The 20,454-nt window shown below is 42.2% G+C and overlaps 1 protein-coding gene across 1 annotated transcript; it reads left to right on the plus strand.

The window, feature by feature from the left end:
* The first annotated feature begins 5,091 nt into the window (after window positions 1-5,091).
* On the plus strand, window positions 5,092-20,131 carry LOC114663160 (kelch-like protein 23). Its single transcript, XM_028816911.2, has 3 exons — window positions 5,092-6,189; window positions 6,758-7,169; window positions 19,593-20,131. The coding sequence occupies exons 1-3, from the start codon at window positions 5,244-5,246 to the stop codon at window positions 19,894-19,896; spliced, it is 1,662 nt and encodes a 553-aa protein (XP_028672744.2). The 5' UTR covers window positions 5,092-5,243; the 3' UTR covers window positions 19,897-20,131.
* The last annotated feature ends 323 nt before the right edge of the window (window positions 20,132-20,454 follow it).

The raw sequence follows: 20,454 nt of genomic DNA on the forward strand, positions 1-20,454 counted from the left end.
CAACTGATACGAAGTTTCCTGTGTGACCCTAATTTGAATTGTTTAGGTTGTATGTTTTCATATCTAACATTTAACCTTGGTTTCTTCTTCGAGTAAATAGAAGTAATGATTGAAACAGTTTGAGTATTGTTTTGCTCAAGTTGTTCTGTTGGTTACTGACATTTAGCAATGACTGATGAGTGTTAATAAAGTGGACTGTATCCATTTAGGTATTGTATTCTCAGGGGTAGTGAAAAGCCTTTGGCTTCTGCCAGACTGTGTAGCCCTTTGAAAAGTTGCCAGCGGGATATGAAAGCCCATCAGGAGTCGCGGTTCTATGCATCCCCTGACAAGGAGACACTTCAGAATACCTCAGCGACAGCAATCTGAAGATGGATCAACATGTAAGTGAATCCTGGCAGACACACCACGTGAGCAGAATGGCTTCTAGCACCTTGTAAGTTATAGAAGTCGAGGTAGCTAGTTTTGGCCACTTTTGAGATATTTGAGCTTATCTGTGCTGAGTGAATGTTGAGCAGGATGTGTGTGTGAATCAAGGCTAACAGTTGAGACATTTCCAGTATTAGCTTGTCCCCCAATATAGAAAGAGCCTTGGAGGCTGAAGTGCTTTTCCTGAACACTTTTAACCACAAAGCATGTGTGACTTGTGAAGGAGACACAGTCCAACTTAAGTAGCATGAAAGCTAACAGGGTGCTTGGGTCAGGTCCTGAACTTTGATTTTTGGAGCTCAAATATTCCATTTTCCATCCTAATATCTCATCAAATATAGTAAATACAAACCTTTGCTGTTAATTGATTGTGGGGTGAAACCTCACTTTTTTTTTTTCTCGTTTGATGCCCATGGGTTCCCCAACCACTAACCCCCCCAACCCCCCACAGTCCCATAAGGTCAGTTATTTTGAGTGAGAACATTGAGGAAGTTGTTGACTGCACTACTGACTGACTACTGACTACATCAACTTCTGTATGGACATTGTAGTTCCAGTAAGAACAGTACGCTGCTATGCTAACAACAAGCCATGGATTACAAGTGACATCAAGGGCCTTTTGAACCAGAAGAAAAGGGCTTTTAAAGACGGTGATCAGCATGAGCTCAAGCGCGTGCAGAAGGAACTCCGAGTCCAGCGAAGGAGCAGTACAGGAGAAAGCTGGAGCAGAAGTTGCAGAATAACAGCATGAAGGAAGTGTGGGATGGGATGAAAATCATCACTGGCTGCAGCTCGAAGCGGGGTACCACCATCGAGAGAGACGTGAAGAGCGCAAACCAAATGAACAACTTCTTTAACAGATTTGACCACCCTAACCCACTCTCACTCTCACCTCGGAGTATTGCACCCTCCACACATCCTTCTGCTGATACCAGCATAGGAAAGACATCCCCACCCATAATTACAACAGCGCAAGTGAGCAGAGAGCTGAGGAGACTTCGTGCCAGCAAAGCAGTGGGTCCAGATGGAGTATCGCCACGACTGCTGAAGGTCTGTGCATCGGAGCTGGGGGATCCTCTACAGCGCATCTTCAACCTGAGCCTGGAACAGGGGAGAGTCCCGAGGCTTTGGAAAACATCTTGTATCACCCCAGTCCCAAAGGTATCACGTCCTAGTGAGCTGAATTACTTTCGGCCTGTTGCTCTGACATCACGTGATGAAGACCATGGAGAGGCTGCTGCTTCACCACCTTAGGCCACAGGTTCAACACGCCCTTGACCCTCTGCAGTTTGCATATCAGGAGAAGGTGGGAGCGGAGGATGCCATCATCTATATGCTACACCGATCCCTCTCTCACTTGGACAGAGGCAGTGGTGCTGTAAGAATTATGTTTCTAGACTTCTCTAGCGCCTTCAACACAATCCAACCTCTGCTCCTTAGGGACAAGCTGACAGAGATGGGCTTAGATTCATACCTAGTGGCATGGATCGTGGACTATCTTAAAGACAGACCTCAGTATGTGCGTCTTGGGAACTGCGCGTCTGACATTGTGGTCAGCAACACAGGAGTGCCACAGGGGACTGTACTTTCTCCGGTCCTGTTCAGCCTATATACATTGGACTTCCAATACAAGTCGGAGTCCTGCCATGTGCAAAAGTTCGCTGATCACACTGCTAAACCAAGGAGCTGGTGGTGGATTTTAGGAGGCCCAGACCTCTTATAGACCCAGTGATCATCAAAGATGACTGTGTGCAGATGGTGCAGACCTATAAATATCTGGGAGTGCAGCTGGATGATAAATTAGACTGGACTGCCAATACTGATGCGCTGTGCAAGAAAGGACAGAGCCGGTTATACTTCCTTAGAAGGCTGGCGTCCTTCAACATCTGCAATAAGATGCTGCAGATGTTCTATCAGACAGTTGTGGCGAGCGCCCTCTTCTACGCAGTGGTGTGCTGGGGAGGCAGCATTAAGAGGAAAGACGCCTCACGCCTGGACAAACTGGTGAGGAAGGCAAGCTCTATTGTTGGCATGGAGCTGGACAGTTTAACATCTGTGGCAGAGCGAAGGGCGTTCAGCAGGCTCCTATCAATTATGGAGAATCCACTACATCCACTTAATAGTATCATCTCCAGACAGAAGAGCAGCTTCAGCGACAGACTGCTGTCACTGTCCTTCTCCACTGACAGATTGAGGAGATCGTTCCTCCCCCAAACTATGCGACTCTTTAATTCCACCCGGGGGGGTAAACGTTAACATTTAACATTATACATAGTTATTGTCTGTTTTTCACCTGCATTATTATTCTTTAATTTAATATTATTTATTGTATCAGTATGCTGCTGCTGAAGAATGTGAATTTCCCATTGGGATTAATAAAGTATCTATCTATCTATCTACCTACAGTGGTGTGAAAAACTATTTGCCCCCTTCCTGATTTCTTATTCTTTTGCATGTTTGTCACACAAAATGTTTCTGATCATCAAACACATTTAACCATTAGTCAAATATAACACAAGTAAACACAAAATGCAGTTTGTAAATGGTGGTTTTTATTATTTAGGGAGAAAAAAAAATCCAAACTTACATGGCCCTGTGTGAAAAAGTAATTGCCCCCTGAACCTAATAACTGGTTGGGCCACCCTTAGCAGCAATAACTGCAATCAAGCGTTTGCGATAACTTGCAATGAGTCTTTTACAGCGCTCTGGAGGAATTTTGGCCCACTCATCTTTGCAAAATTGTTGTAATTCAGCTTTATTTGAGGGTTTTCTAGCATGAACCGCCTTTTTAAGGTCATGCCATAGCATCTCAATTGGATTCAGGTCAGGACTTTGACTAGGCCACTCCAAAGTCTTCATTTTGTTTTTCTTCAGCCATTCAGAGGTGGATTTGCTGGTGTGTTTTGGGTCATGTCCTGTTGCAGCACCCAAGATCGCTTCAGCTTGAGTTGACGAACAGATGGCCGGCCATTCTCCTTCAGGATTTTTTGGTAGACAGTAGAATTCATGGTTCCATCTATCACAGCAAGCCTTCCAGGTCCTGAAGCAGCAAAACAACCCCAGACCATCACACTACCACCACCATATTTTACTGTTGGTATGATGTTCTTTTTCTGAAATGCTGTGTTCCTTTTACGCCAGATGTAACGGGACATTTGCCTTCCAAAAAGTTCAACTTTTGTCTCATCAGTCCACAAGGTATTTTCCCAAAAGTCTTGGCAATCATTGAGATGTTTCTTAGCAAAATTGAGACGAGCCCTAATGTTCTTTTTGCTTAACAGTGGTTTGCGTCTTGGAAATCTGCCATGCAGGCCGTTTTTGCCCAGTCTCTTTCTTATGGTGGAGTCGTGAACACTGACCTTAATTGAGGCAAGTGAGGCCTGCCGTTCTTTAGACGTTGTCCTGGGGTCTTTTATGACCTCTCGGATGAGTCGTCTCTGCGCTCTTGGGGTAATTTTGGTCGGCCGGCCACTCCTGGGAAGGTTCACCACTGTTCCATGTTTTTGCCATTTGTGGATAATGGCTCTCACAGTGGTTCGCTGGAGTCCCAAAGCTTTAGAAATGGCTTTATAACCTTTACCAGACTGATAGATCTCAATTACTTCTGTTCTCATTTGTTCCTGAATTTCTTTGGATCTTGGCATGATGTCTAGCTTTTGAGGTGCTTTTGGTCTACTTCTCTGTGTCAGGCAGCTCCTATTTAAGTGATTTCTTGATTGAAACAGGTGTGGCAGTAATCAGGCCTGGGGGTGGCTACGGAAATTGAACTCAGGTGTGATACACCACAGTTAGGTTATTTTTTAACAATGGGGCAATTACTTTTTCACACAGGGCCATGTAGGTTTGGATTTTTTTTCTCCCTAAATAATAAAAACCATCATTTAAAAACTGCATTTTGTGTTTACTTGTGTTATATTTGACTAATGGTTAAATGTGTTTGATGATCAGAAACATTTTGTGTGACAAACATGCAAAAGAATAAGAAATCAGGAAGGGGGCAAATAGTTTTTCACACCACTGTATCTATCTAATCTATTTTCTCCTCTGGGTAACTTGGCCTGGGATGTGCACATTATCACTTCTGGTGCAGAAGTGGATTGTGTGAGACCCTAAATTTCACGTCAGATGCTGGGATCTTAACTGTTTTCTGTAGGGTTGTCCATGCTCATGTTTTCTTCTTTCCTACCTACTCATTGTCACTTTTGAGGCCTCAAGCTAATGTTGACCCTGACCAATACATTCCAAAAAATGTTTTTGTTTTTTTCCCCCCATTGCTTATCAGACTTTTTTTTCTGCTTTCTAAGAAGTCATTTGGACCATGTTCAGTGTATCGGGATATTTGTGGATATACTTGTACTTATTCCTGATGACACAACTACCAAAGAGCCACAGAAGTCCCAAGTAGTGAGAAAGTGTTGGTCTGAAGCCTGTCATATCTGCCCGGCAGAATGTCTCACAGTAAGTACTGAACCATCATCTCTGTGTTTTGTAGTCCAGGATATTAACCAGCAAGTTGCCCACTCACACACACACACACTTTTATATATACATATGATGCAGACAGCTCTGAGCAGACTATTACTTGAAGAGCAAAGCCACTTTGTGAATATATGAGAAATGCATTCAAATAAGCCCTTGGTTTGAGCTTTCTCTGTACTGAGTTCAGAGCGGCTAATATTAGATCCAGGCTACCCAGAATACCCAGCTCTCTGCCAGTTGACTGTGGCGGTCGGAGTGTTTGGGATGGGTTCTAAATATATCTTGCAGGACACAACTGAGCAGTTTCCTGGCACAAGAAGTCAGTTTCTTCTAACATGGATTTAGGTGAGGGAGCATGCCCAGGCTCTAACACTGCGCAGATGGACAAGGCAAGGAGCCCTCCACCTGATGACGGAGGGGACGACCCTGTCTTCCTGCAAGTGGGTTGTAAGTCCTTTAGTGTCCACCGGGAAGCACTAGCCAACATCAGCCCTTACTTCCGGGCTCTCTTTTACGGTGGCAGTCGGGAGAGCAGGCAGCACCACATTGAAATTCAAGGAGTTGGCTTGGAGGAATTCCAGCAGCTGATGGACTTTGCGGAGACATCAAAGCTCACTCTGAACCAAGACAATGTGCTGTCCATTTTAGAAGCTGCCAACTACCTACAGATGGAAAGAGCCAGGCTGCTGTGCTGCAAGTTTCTAGAGCGGGAGCTGTACATTAGCAACTGCTTGGGCATGATGGCATATGCCTGGCATTTGGGCTGTATGGAGCTGTACCAGGCGGCAAGAGGCGTGGTGCTCACACACCTCCCGGCTCTGGCCTGTGAAGAGGACTTTGTGTATCTCCCGAAGGAAAATGTGGCGGAGCTGCTGTCCAGTAACCAACTCTGGCTTCCACGGGAGGACCTGGCCTTTGAAGTGGTTCTCAGGTGGGTGGCACATGACCCTAGCCGCGAAAAAGACTTCCTGGAGCTGGCTGGTCTGGTGCGGCCCGAGTGTCTGAGCATCTCTTATGTGGGGGAATTGTTGAGCAGCGTCCGTGGTTCTGATCCCCGTGCCAAACTCATCTGCAAGCTGGATGCCAACCCACCTCCAAGCTGGACTCTGCCCAGACCAGTGGCTCGTCGAAATCGAGCACATGAAACATTGTATGTGCTGGGTGGTCGCCATGATCAAGAAAAGCAGCATTTATTTCAGTTTCACCCACGTAGCGGCATGTGGCAGCCATGTGCCCCACTGCAGCGCCGGAATCTGACGCAATACGCTGTGGCAGCCGTAGGTAATGAGCGCTCCTGTCTGCTGAACAATCTTAGGGGGCAATTAGACCAATGTGTCTGTCACTGTAAGGCTCCCTCACAAGAAGTGAGTTAGGGGCAGACGTTGGACATTTAGACTACCCCAGTGCTCAAGCTTCACCAAAAAAAAAAATCTTCAAATACTCAAAGCTGGGTGGGCAGTGAACCTTTAAAGTGCTACACGGTGTCACTTGCATGGCCTTGTGGCCATACATGTGCTTCATCCCTCCACCTTAAATTTGAAAGCTTGTTTCTTCATTAGCATTGCCAATAAGGAAAAAGTGGGCTAGAATCATTTTATGGTCGGTATGGACCTCAAGCTTGGCACCATTAATTAATCCAGAGCCCTTTGGTGTCTGCTGTATAGCCATCCCTATGTCAGAGCTGGCCTTCTGATTTCACCAGCTACAGCAAATGGCCATATCTGTCTGAGGGTGGGTGGCAAGTGTGCTCTTAGGTCTACTCAGTGACCCATTCCTAAGACTGCCAGGTGGCAATGTGTAAATCACTCTCTCATATTTCTAGATATCTGATATATTTCTCATTCTCCAGGGAATGCCATCGTGGTGACAGGCGGTTACTTTCTGGACGAGGTGGTGTGGTACAGCGTGGACTGGGTGCTTATGTTTCTCTGCAGAGAGGGGCGTTGGACAGAAGGGCCCTCCTTCAAGAAGTCCAGGCACAGCCACTGCGCAGTGGGCATTAAAGACCAACTCTTCATACTGGGAGGCAGCATGGATAGTGGACCCATCACAGATGTGGAGAGTTTTCAGCTAGGCGCTGAGAGCTGGGAGAGTGCCAGTCCTCTCATCCAGGCCGTGGAGAGGGCAGCAGCCACTAGCCTGGACTCCACCATTTATGTAGCTTGTGGCCTAGATGAAAATGGAGACGTGTACAAAGGCATCCAGCGGTTTCGTGTAGACCAGGACCAGTGGGATGTTGTCTCCTACTCCCCATTTCCACGGTAGGCTAACTAGAGATGTCATGGAAGAGCTGTGATGTGACTAGCAGATAGGCAGCTCTGAAGTGCTCAACATTTCAAAATTGGCACAAGCTAATTGTATCTTCTTATATAATACGCTACCGTGGCTGTCTGTTTGTCTGTCCAGGATTTTAAATCACCTGTAGCTCGCAAATCGTTTGATCTATTGATCTGAAATTTGGTACACATATACTACGTGACCTCTACTGTCCGCTTTCGGGGTGATGATTTTTATGACTCTTTATTTTTATTTTATTGTAGAATCAACTGTCTGCAGCGGGCAGCAGGGCGGCCGTGTGGCTCATGTGTATGGGTGCTTTTCTCATCCCTACCACCTTTGCCGTCACTTCCCCTACCTCTTCATATCTTAAGTCTTCAATCTGCCTCAAGAATTATTTAAGTGCCAGCTTAAGTGAAAAATTAAGGAAAACGTACTAAATAATTGCAACACAAACACTGACTTAGTCAGTTTTAACGTGAAAAGATGCTCACGAAAGAAAAGAAGAAGCGGGCCGCTAGGGTGGAGAAAAGAAGAGCTGCTCAGGAAGCAACAACCGCATCAGCCTCAGAGCAAATGAATGCTAAACGTACAGAGAAAGAGTAGGAAATCTATGAATGCTCAAGTCAAGTGTATTCTGCACGTTATGGTGCAGTGTACCGTTACTGGTTGTTTAATAATTAGAGAAGCTGATGATCATTTTCACCTATTCCTATATTGTTTTCCTATGGTTTACACTTCGGTTATAAGTAGGGTTCTGATTAACCAGGGGCTACTTTAGAACTTTGGGGGTCAGATGTATAAAACTTGTGTATGCACAAAATAAGCCCAAAATGTGCGTATACAACTTCTGACACAAACGTTGGAATTTATAAAAGAGAACTTGACGGGAAATCATGTGTATATTTACAGTAACTCTGACCTATCCGTAGACAACATTTTGAAGAAACTGGGAAATTACATAACCTTTGATCAAGCAAGGAAATGCAGCCAAACCAGCTAAATTATGACTTGCACGCATAATAGTTCATGTCACCAAGCTGTTATTATAATGTGCAGGTACGTGACAAACGTATTATACCTCAAAAGTGATGAATGTGATGCATATTAAATGTTACATTTCAAGAGGGCCAATGCTAAATATTTGCACTGAAAAACTATTGTGGTTTTACATCTGTTTATATCAGCTACCTGTTATCACTTCTCAGTGAACTGGCTGACAGGTCAGGAATATCACAGCCATGATGCCCGCTGTGCTGGAAGTCATTAACTGACCAGCGAGGCACTACCTCTAGATGTTGTATTGTGTTAATGCACATGCATAAAGCATAACATGTTTTTGCCAACATTAAAAGTCAATTTGCAGCAATGTTCAGGTCTCCTAACATAATCGGAGCAATTGACTGCACTCATAGTAAGATGGACACATAGCGAGAATGAAGTCAAAGTGTCAAGTGTCAAAGTGAACTTTATTGTCATCTCAACCATATACAAGTATACAGATAGACGAAATTGCGAAGCTCAGGGTCCACAGTGTAACAAAATGACGTGCAAAGAATAAATTTTAAAATAGAATTAAAATTTAAATTTAAAATTAAAACACAAACAAGACAAGACATTGTGTAAAGACAAGACAAAGAAGTAGCAGCAATATTGATGTGTAAGATAAGTAATATAATAAATAATAGATATAGATAATACAGAAATTATCAGTGTATGATAATAGTTGTTTAAGACGTGTAAACAATGACAGATCAGAATGTTTCACAGCAGGATATCAAGAATGTCAAAATACTTAGGGGTCAGTATGAGATTTTCAGTTCTTTTTTTACATGCATACTCGTCTTTGCAGGACAGTGACTCACATGTATGAAAGTTCTGTTTTTAGAGGTGGTTGAGGCCGTGTGGAAGATCCCAGGTGGCAGCATGGTGTTAAGGAGTCTAACAGCTTGGGGGGTAAAAACTCTCCTGCAGCCTGGCAGATCTGGCTCTGATGCTGCAGTATCTTCTCTTGGATGGCAGAAGTGTGAAAAGTCCATGTGAGGGGTGTAAGGGGTCCTGCACAATGCTGCAGGCCTTGCGGACACTGCGTTTGTAAAATATGTCCTGTAGTGAAGGGAGAGGCATCCCAATAATGTTCTCTGCTGTCTTCACTATCCTTTGCTGGCACTTGCGGTCGGATATGTTGCAGTTGCCATACCAGACAGTGATGCAGCTGGTCAGAACACTCTCAATGGTGCCACTGTAGAACATGGTGAGGATGGAAGGGGGAAGACTTGCTTGCTTCAGCCGCCTCAGGAAGTGTAGTCTCTGCTGGGTTTTCTTGATTAGTGATGAGGTGTTATGTGTCCACGTAAGTTCTGCAGTTATGTGCACACGGAGGACCTTGGTACTCCTAACAGTCTCCACATCTAAACCATTGATGCTGAGTGGGATGTGGGCAGGATGTGATTTTGATGGCACAAGTCATTTGTGATGCCAAGATGAGACTGACATACACCGTGGCTCAGTGGCCAGGGACAACCAATGATGTATTTATTCTGAGCCAAAGTACAATATAATACAATTTATTTTTGTATTGCCCAAAATCACACAAGGAGTGCTGCAATGGGCTTTAACAGGTCCTGCCTTTTGACACATAGGTGAGAGAGAGAGAGAGAGAGAGAGAGAGAGAGAGAGAGAGAGAGAGAGAGAGAGAGGGTAGGAGCACCCGCTGATACAGCGCATTGGTGCACCCACTTAGAAAAAAAAGGCAGCGTGTCCCGTGATTCCTCTCTTAGGTGGCCGTTAGCATATCATAATCTCTTGTATTAATAGCGTGAGTTTTCCGCATTCGACTTATACGACCGACATTATAAAATACCAGACATTGTACTGTAAAATCAAGTCCCGACTTATCCGTGGGAGAATTTATCTGCGAGTTTATATGGTAGTTGGTATCTGCTGAGACACTGGCACTGACATCTTATGCCTTTCCCCGACCCCTAGAACGCAGAAGAGAGGTGCTATATTTTTATTCAATGTTAATTAGTGTTCTCTTATTTTAATTCTTATTTTGTTTTTTTTTTTTCTCTTTCTTCATTATGTAAAGCACTTTGAGCTACATTATTTGTATGAAAATGTGCTATATAAATAAATGTTATTGTTGTTATAATGCAACGTATGATCTTGTGCTCTCAGTTGTGGAGCGCAGTATAGGACTCGACCCCTGCAGCCAATGAAGTTCTACAGCACTGTGATTGCATATGTATGAGGCTGATTAGCATAGTCCACATATGGATGTTTTAGGGTGGCAACTAGACGGAGTTTGAGGTGTGTTCACTTTGGTACATTTACAAGACATTTGTGATTTATAAAGGAAATGTGCATATGGCAGGTTTTATGAGTCAGATTTTTTTGGCATATGCACTGTTTTTTGGCTTGCCAGAATTTTACCGTTAAAAATAAGGTGACAATATTTTTAGGTCTATGTATAACTTTGTAGTAAATAACTTTTTTCATTACAACACATTCCAACAGCAGTGAACATTTAACCATAACCTGGAATCCATGAAGTATAATAAATATGCCAATCAATAAACCATTAGAAAGTATTGTCAGGATCAAACACTAGTACACATTTCGCATCACTAAAGTAACAACAACCAATAGCAAACATGTATCATTTAATTATATACATTGAAAAGAATTTAGGAAGTTATGGCACATTGTCTGGTGGAGAAATAAAGTTTGCTTTTGTGGTGTATGGTGTCTTACAGGTGTGCCAGCTTATCGAAAACAACCCACCATAAATCAGCTTCCATAACCTCAAAAAACCTGCAGCACGCAGGGAAAAATAAGTCTGCTAACTGTGCTTTAAGTTTTTTTCCCTCCTGTTCAAAGGTATGCGGTTCACCAGGAACAATACGGTAAAAGGGGGCGTATCCTTATGCAAATATCGTAACCGGTGTTACTGAAACAGTGCTTTACCGTTTTATATTTTAGTTGTTTACCTTCGCTATTTGACAGTTTTACACTATAAAATTAACAGCGCTTTTTTCAATGTAACTCTAATGTATCAGTAAATGTATTTAGCATATTTTGAAATATATTGATTTTACAGAATTTGGCTGTAAAAAATAATCAAAAGTATTGTTTAAGATATACAGGTAATTTTCAGTAGAACATAAGGTAACTTTCCTTTTTTTCCGAAAAGGCATTTTACTTTCACCATTTACATTCTTTTTACCGTTTTACAGTGTGGCATCCCCTGTGAACTTGAAGTGAAAAGAACACTTACCGTAATTTTCAGAAGCAAGCGCAATCGACACGTGTGAAATGTAAAATTGACTTAAATTATGACGACCTACTTTTGACAGAGATCTCACTCCATAATATAAACCCTAAACACATTAATAATCAGCACACTGTACTGCGAAACGACGTCCTGCCTTATCGCCTCGTAAGCGGGAGAAAAAAAAAAAGAATGACTTCCGGATGAGGCAAAGTGAGGCTGCGCGCCTTTTTTTTTTTAATGAATCGGGACGCCAGCCTTCTTAACAGAAACTCTTGTGTCTCCAGTGTGGACCCCAAAGAATACAGATTAGGTTAACTGATGACTTCAACTGGCCTGGGGTGAGTGAGGGTGTCCTGTGCCCAATCTGGCCCACAACATGTCAGTGGAAAACGCAATTTGTTGTGTCAGTCCTCATGTATTGTAGAATTTTGGGTAAGCCCTAGCGTAATAGATCCAGTATGCTATGTTCAGATCCCATGCCTGGTATCTCCCTCTCAGTTCCCCCAGACTTATAGGTTAGGTAGATTGGTGAATCTAAATGGGTGATTGTGCCCTGGAGCAGACTAGCGCACCATCCAGACTTGATGCTGTGGGACTGACCCTGGACCACCCTGAATTAAATTAAATAGATTTTAAAATCTTAAAACAATCATATATCCTCAGGAGAGGAGAAAGCAGGGGCGGACTGGCCATTAGGGCATTTGGGCAATGCCCAGTGGGCCACGGATTCTGGTCTGGTCATGGGCTGGCTGCTTCATGAAATACATTTTATGTACTGGTTACTGTTTGACATTAAAATTAATTTTCTAAACTACTAAACATTATCTGTCCGGTACTGTGATTTATATAGTCCTATATAATATACCGTATTATGTCACCAAGTTGTTTTAGTTGTCAGTACACAATGTTGCAGCGAAAAATTTGGTCAAAACTGCCTTTTGCCAATACAGGCTACATTTCGGTTAGCATATACATTATTGCAATTTATTTTATCTCATATCTAGTATTTAAATTCTTCAGTACTAATAATTAGTTTAGATTATGTATTATGCGTTTTATTGTTCTTTGGTTGTCGGCATGAGTGATAATTAGTGGGTTTCAGCTGCGATTATTAGTATGATGAAATAAAGTTATAAAGCACAGGATAGGAATTTTTCACATTAGGACGATACATTTATAGTTTATCGTTAAGTTAATGGAACATTTCAAGCATGTGAAGTTTTTTTATTATAACCTCGATTATAATTTATTTAATTGTAAATGAGCAGCTACTAGCCTACTAGGGTACTGGCACTTAGACATGACATTGACATTTGACATGTACTCGAATAATGTGTAAGCCATTTACTAAATGTTTATTTTTCATTAAATTTTATTTCTAAGCATGTTGTCAAATTTTAAGTTGTGTCTAAGCAACAGTGTACAGATTAAGTTTGGCAACAGTTTAGATAGAGTTCATATCATAGGCTCATAGCAAGTAGTGAGCCACGTAATCATCACAAATTTTAAGAAAATTACAAAGAATAATGGGCCAAGTGGGTCAACCTCGTCACCTCACTCGTTGAAGGATGCCTGGGCCGGTTTTGAGACCCAGTCCACGCCTGGGAGAAAGTCATAAAGATCTCATCATGGCCCCCTAATTTCCAACTTAGTTTTCTTTAGGTTCAAAGTTGTGATGTACCGAATGTGATGATTTTCTGAATATTTTCCATCAGGACCTGAAAAACAATTAATAATGAGGATGAGTTTATGACATGCTTTCACAATCGGAAGCCACATTTCTATGCAGGGTTTCCATATTCTCCAATGTTTTTAATGCCCTGTTTAGACGAGAATGCCTCACTCCACGTCTCCAGGTCTGCGTTTTCCATTTTTGACTGTCACCCAGCTGGAATTGCACCCTTTGTCTTGGTAGCGTTCACCATAAATGGCAACTCCACATGGAGCACTGAGGTGGTTTTGGGTGTCTAGTTAGGACATCTTCCATCAGGTGGTGTCTAACCCACTAGGAAAACACCCAAGATGTGTTGAAGGGCCAAAAAAAAAAGGAGACATAACAGTGCTAGAGAAAATCCAGAGAAGAGTACCTTGGCCAAATAGGACTTCAAGGTAAGATGCGTGAGGAGAGACTGATGGCGTTGAACCTTTTCAGATTAAGCAAATAGACATGAAGAGGAGACATGATTGACTTGTTTAAAATTATGCAGGGAATCGGTCTAATGGAGCTTAAAATGAATTTATCAAGAACACTGGGACACAGTTGGAAACTTGTTAAGGGTAAGTTTTGCAAAAACATTTTAAAGTTTTTATTCACACAGAGAACTACAGACGTGTGGATTAGGATTGTGCTGTGGGGGGTGGGGGGATCATAGGACTTTAGGGACCATCATAACTCACCTTGATGTTATTTTGGATTAATTAAGTGGATAGGACTGGCGAGCTTTGCTGGGGCTGAATGGCCTGTTCTCGTCACATTTTGTTTAATGCTCTGGGCCGGCCCGACTGTATGTGGGACTTCTCCAGTCTGCTTGTGACAGGCGGTCCACTTTATGTCCAGGTTTAACAGGATGAATGCTGGAAAAGTGAGTGATGATTCCTGCTGCTTTCCATGACTCACAAATTGGGAATTCAAAAAGAATGTCCTTGTTTTCAAATTAGTTTAATTCTGGTTACAAAAATGTGTTTTACTCCGAGCTACAGGAAAGCCATCCATGCTTTGCCTGTTATGTGGGTGGAAAAATGTTTGGCTTTTCTGACCCCAGGCAGCCAAATGCATAAAACGGTGAGTCACAGCAGAAGGCATTTGTTGTGCTGGAGTTTGCAAAGTCACATTTGGTAATCACAGTGCAACATGAAATTTAAAGACATGTCAACCAGTGATCCTTCATTTCAGAAAAACACTGGATTGTGATTTCATAAGTAAGGGGCCTCTGCAAAGGGGAATAAGCCCCTGGAGTGTCCCAAGAGAAGATGCAGAGATGTAGAGAAGCTTTCCTGGAGTACCTGCAAGGTACTGGTGAACTGGGAATTCCTCCACTGGCAGAGAGGTGTGGTTTGTGAAAGCAACTGGTGAGGAAAAGGTACAAGATAGCTCTCCAGCCCTGAGGACAAAGTGAGGAGGTTTGACTTGTGTGCTGAAATGAAATAAGAAATGGAAGAAGGTGCATTTGTACTCTGCCTTGTTTTCAGTGGTGAGGCAAGCAGGGGCACACATTTTAAGGTCAGACGTTAAACTCTGGCAGTTTTTCCTATCACTTAGTATAAGCCACATGTTTTTAAGTTGAAAACTACCAAAATTGAACTCAAATAGGGTCATTCATTTTAAATGCCCCTTTATAAGGCTGACAGTTTTACTTCTTTTTGATAGTTGGAGCCCCACAACAGAGCCATCTTAATTTATGGGCACAATGGGCACTGGCCAGGGGCCCCAGGAGTCTAGGGACCCACGATGTTTCTGATGCCAATGTATTTTTCTGCTTTGGTATGTAAATACAGTGCACTACTTTGCCCTGGTACCTATGATGCTGGTAAGACGGCCCTGCCCTGCAGTGAGTGCATTTACATGCACACACAAAACCAGAATAAAGTGTAGCTTCCTACAAACGTATATGCGTGAGTCCATTTTTGTAGTTCACTTTTGCTGAAAAGCTTCTAATAATGCACTAAAAAAACAACAATCGCCGTGCAGACTCCACACATTGTAATTACTCTGAACTACCACACATGGCACAGACTCAGAAATGGCAAAGGTAAAGGATAAGTTTGGTATTTTTCAAGTCGAAGTTACTGCTTTCCAAACATGCTGCATTTGCCACGCAAAATTTTATGGTTGCCACAAAAATCAAGTCTGAAGCATTTTATATTATCCATCCATCCATTATCCAACCCGCTATATCCCAACTACAGGGTTATTGGGGTCTGCTGGAGCCAATCCCAGCCAACACAGGGCGCAAGGCAGGAAACAAACCCTGGGCAGGGCGCCAGCCCCCACACACACACACACACCCCAAGCACACACTAGGGACAATGTAGGATCACCAATGCACCTAACCTGCATGTCTTTACTGTGGGAGGAAACCCACACAGACACGGGGAGAACATGGAAACTCCACACAGGGAGGACCCGGGAAGTGAACCCGGGTCTCCTAACTGCGAGGCAGCAGCGCCACTGTGTCGCCCCACATTTTATATTAAATGATATTTAATATATACAGTTAGGTCCATAAATATTTGGACAGAGACAACTTTTTTTCTAATTTTGGTTCTGTACATTATCACAATGAATTTTAAATGAAACAACTCAGATGCAGTTGAAGTGCAGACTTTCAGCTTTAATTCAGTGGGGTGAACAAAACGATTGCATAAAAATGTGAGGCAACTAAAGCATTTTTTTAACACAATCCCTTCATTTCAGGGGCTCAAAAGTAATTGGACAATTGACTCAAAGGCTGTTTCATGGGCAGGTGTGGGCAAGTCCGTCGTTATGTCATTATCAATTAAGCAGATAAAAGGCCTGGAGTTGATTGGAGGTGTGGTGCTTGCATGTGGAAGATTCTGCTGTGAACAGACAACATACGGTCAAAGGAGCTCTCCATGCAGGTGAAAGAAGCCATCCTTAAGCTGCGAAAACAGAAAAAACCCATCTGAGAAATTGCTACAATATTACGAGTGACAAAATCTACAGTTTGGTACATCCTGAGAAAGAAAGCAAGCACTGGTGAACTCAGCAACGCAAAAACTCCTGGACGTCCACGGAAGACAACAGTGGTGGATGATCGCAGAATCATTTCCATGGTGAAGAGAAACCCCTTCACAACAGCCAACCAAGTGAACAACACTCTCCAGGGGGTAGGCGTATCGATATCCAGGTCTACCATAAAGAGAAGACTGCATGAAAGTAAATACAGAGAGTGCACTGCAAAGTGCAAGCCACTTATAAGCCTCAAGAATAGAAAGGCTAGATTGGACTTTGCTAAAGAACATCTAAAAAAGCCAGCACAGTTCTGGAAAAACATTCTTTGGACAGATGAAACCAAGATCAACCTCTACCAGAATGATGGCAAGAAAAAAGTATGGAGAAGACGTGGAACAGCTCATTATCCAAAGCATACCACATCATCTGTAAAACACGGTGGAGGCAGTGTGATGGCCTGGGTGTGCATGGCTGTCAGTGGCACTGGGACACTAGTGTTTATTGATGATGTGACATAGGACAGAAGCAGCCGAATGAATTCTGAGGTGTTCAGAGACATACTGTCTGCTCAAATCCAGCTAAATGCAGTCAAACTGATTGGGTGGCGTTTCATGATGCAGATGGACAATGACCCAAAACATACAGCCAAAGCAACCCAGGAGTTTATTAAAGCAAAGAAGTGGAAAATTCTTGAATGGCCAAGTCAGTCACCTGATCTTAACCCAATTGAGCATGCATTTCACTTGTTGAAGACTAAACTTCTGACAGAAAGGCCTATAAACATACAGCAACTGAAAGCCGCTGCAGTAAAGGCCTGGCAGAGCATTAAAAAGGAGGAAACCCAGCATCTGGTGATGTCCATGAGTTCAAGACTTCAGGCTGTCATTGCCAGCAAAGGGTTTTCAACCAAGTATTAGAAATGAACATTTGATTTCCAGTTATTTCATTTGTCCAATTACTTTTGAGCCCCTGAAATGAAGGGATTGTGTTAAAAAAATACTTTAGTTGCCTCACATGTTTATGCGATTGTTTTGTTCACCCCACTGAATTAAAGCTGAAAGTCTGCACTTCAACTGCATCTGAGTTGTTTCATTTAAAATTCATTGTGGTAATGTACAGAACCAAAATTAGAAAAAAGTTGTCTCTGTCCAAATATTTATGGACCTAACTGTATTTTTACTTGAATTAAAAGGGGAAAATACTTATAAAAATGAAATATTACCAATATGTTACTTTTATCCTTCAACAATAATAATATTAATAACATTTTAAGTATCTTATTTGAAAGTAAATCATTTAGGATATATCCCTTTACAGGACGGAAAGCAGCAACTGTAAAGATGAGTGTCTCATAAACATTAGATCATTAGATTTTTTTAATTACGTAATTAGGGCTGACTTTTAAACGTTGCATTTTTCTTTACAAGTCACTGCACCACTTGATGTCTCAAACAAGTGATACTGTGCAGTATGCAGGACTGTCAAACGTATGGACGCTCGGAGCATATATCGGTAGTACAGATAGATGATGAACAAGAGGCTCGATTTTCTGTTTTTTTTGCTATTTAACATCTCCAATGATACAGTAAACTCACCACGGAGCAGCACGTTAGGTTACAAATAAATTCCTTTAGTGGTTGTTATTACAATAAAATGGTGTGTAGAATTTTAACAAATTGGTGTTGTTCAAAGTAACACCCCCAGTTAATCCAGCTATAACAAAACTATTAAGCACCGCACAGCAGGCAAACGGAGAGCACCTCAGTTTACTTTAGTCGATTTTTTTTTTTACAATTTTGCATGGCAAATACATCTTATTTGGAAAGTAATAACATTTACATGAAAAATATCGAACTTATACCAAAGTTTTTTTTAACTAATAATCAAGTCTTGTATGTGGTTAAAGAAAAAGGGTGGCCGCCTATTTACATAGACACTGATGTACTTACACCAAGAATTGTGATCGCCAATAATTTAACTGACAAAAGAGTGCTATAGTAACCTCATTCAGCGTGCTACTTAACTGGAAACTTTCCTCAGGCTGACAGACAAACCTTGCCACCAATCAGTGTTTTCCATTTGTTTTGTCACGGTGCCTACCCTTTCCATGCACTTGAGCGCGACACCTTTAATTTTGTGCACATCACTAACTGTGAATGGCACCACATGGCCACCTCATTTGAATATGCGTGTCGCCTTGTTTCATTGTCTGTACCGTGTTTAATTCTCTGCGTTTAATTGTGCACGTCACATCTTTAATTTTTTTGTCGCTTGAGAGCCACCATAAAATTGCATTCTGAAGGTAAATGTTTTCTATAAGTTTAAAAAATTATCTAACCCGCAATAGTGCTTTACAATGAAGGCTCTGGGGCACCACTGGAAAAATAAAGTGGCAAAAGGTTGCTATAAGAAAACATGTCCTCCATGTTTCCAACGTGTGACAACAAAAGGGATCTGGAAATAATCGTTTTATTGCATATTCTTGGTGCTATTTCTCTTGTGGTAAGGATACATTTTCTATTTTTGTATGTGAATTCTTTCATAAATTCAAATATGATTTGAACTTTCGAGAACAAAAACATGTTCTGGTATGCGCAGGAAGGGCCTGGCCATTGACTGAATCTCATAATATTGGTGTTTTTCTGTTTAAAAATGAGATGTTTAAACTATTTTACAATGTAATCTGTAATGTAAGGCGGAGTGGTGGCTCTGAGGCTAAGGATCTGCACTGGTATCTGGAAGGTTGATGTTTCAAATCGTGTACTCAAGAAGAGATCCTACTCAGTTGGGCCCTTGAGCAAGGCCTTTAACCTGAAAATTGCCCCAGGGGTGCCGTACAATGGCTGACACTATGCTCTGACCCCCAAAGGTCATGCAAAAAGACAATTTTTTTCCCCTTCGGGGATTAATAAATGTACCAAATACCTAAAACAAAAACTTACAAGACGTGGATTAATAATCGAATGTCTTGGCTTTATAAATGGCCATATTTGGTTAAGTTTTTAAGTTTTTCCTCCATGCCCCATATCCTCCATTGTAGAGTGGGCAAAAATGTTGAATTTTTAGAAAGTGCTTAACTTCAGAACATAAATTCTGAATTTGGCATGGCAAATGCATATGTGCCATGTTTGTGAAGAAATAACTTCAACTTGAAAGATTCAGAACTTATCTTTTAAGAAGGGAGGAATGACAGTAAGATGAGTTAACATGGGTTTCTTTTTGTCCTTCTCTGTTCCCAGTTCTGGATTGTCTCCTACTACTCAAGTGACTCGTTCATTTGTGAGCCCCTTAAGGCTCCAGTGTGATGTTGGTGTTCTTCTGTCATTCCTAAAATGTTAGTTCACTAGCACAACCCAACAAAAGTCACAACTCTAAAATGCCAGAGCAGTGAAACCAGTCTGCCCATCAATCCTAATGTGTCGACTTTTCCCTTTGCAGGTACGACCTTTGTGCCACAATGCTGAATGGCGCCCTTTACCTAGTGGGAGGTAAGGCCTTACGTCTGGACATAGACACTGATGAGTGGACACTGGTGGAAGGGCAGTGTTTAGACCAAAAGTTTTTTATGGGTTGTGCCACGGTCAATGGGCAAGTGTACATAGTAGCGGAACGGCACAGAAACCAGGCCCTTCCCAACATGATCCTTCTGGACCCCTATACAGACATCTGCATGGAGGTTGAGGATGCCATGCCCTGCCCTCTGCCCATCCATGGTTGTGCCAGTGTGCTTACTGCCCTGTGACACCCAGGAAGCCAGGTTGGTTGCATGGAAGCTCCAGTTGTTCATCAGTGAATGCAGCAGATCAAAAGATTTGCACCGGTGTCTCAAATACACAACCTTTGGCTTTCATTTTGTGCAATACTTCGGCTTCTTCTGGCAACCGTGTTTCCCAGGACAAATTGCTGTTATGTGTCGCAGTCTTCATTTACTGGAGTTGAACTTTTAAATTAAGTTAAAAGTGTGGATTATGGCTTCCTTTGATCGCACCATCACTTGATTCACTACCAGCTTGCATGTTTGATTGTTCTTTATTTCTGAGGACTTTGGTTCTAATGATTTTCTTTGCTACCATTCAAGAGAGCCTACTCACAGCACCTTAGCAAAGTATTCAGACCCCTAATTTCACTTTTTCAACATTTTGTTGTGTTGCAGCCTTGCGCTAAAATCATTGAAATTCATTTTTTCCCTCATCAAGTGACAATCAATACCCCAAAATAAAAACAAAAATGAAATCTCACATTGACACAAGTGTTTAGACCCTTTCCTCACACCTTGGGTGAAGCCCCTTTGGCAGCGATT

Source organism: Erpetoichthys calabaricus, chromosome 12 (genome assembly GCF_900747795.2).
Source record: "Erpetoichthys calabaricus chromosome 12, fErpCal1.3, whole genome shotgun sequence".
NCBI classification, from domain to species: domain Eukaryota; kingdom Metazoa; phylum Chordata; class Cladistia; order Polypteriformes; family Polypteridae; genus Erpetoichthys; species Erpetoichthys calabaricus.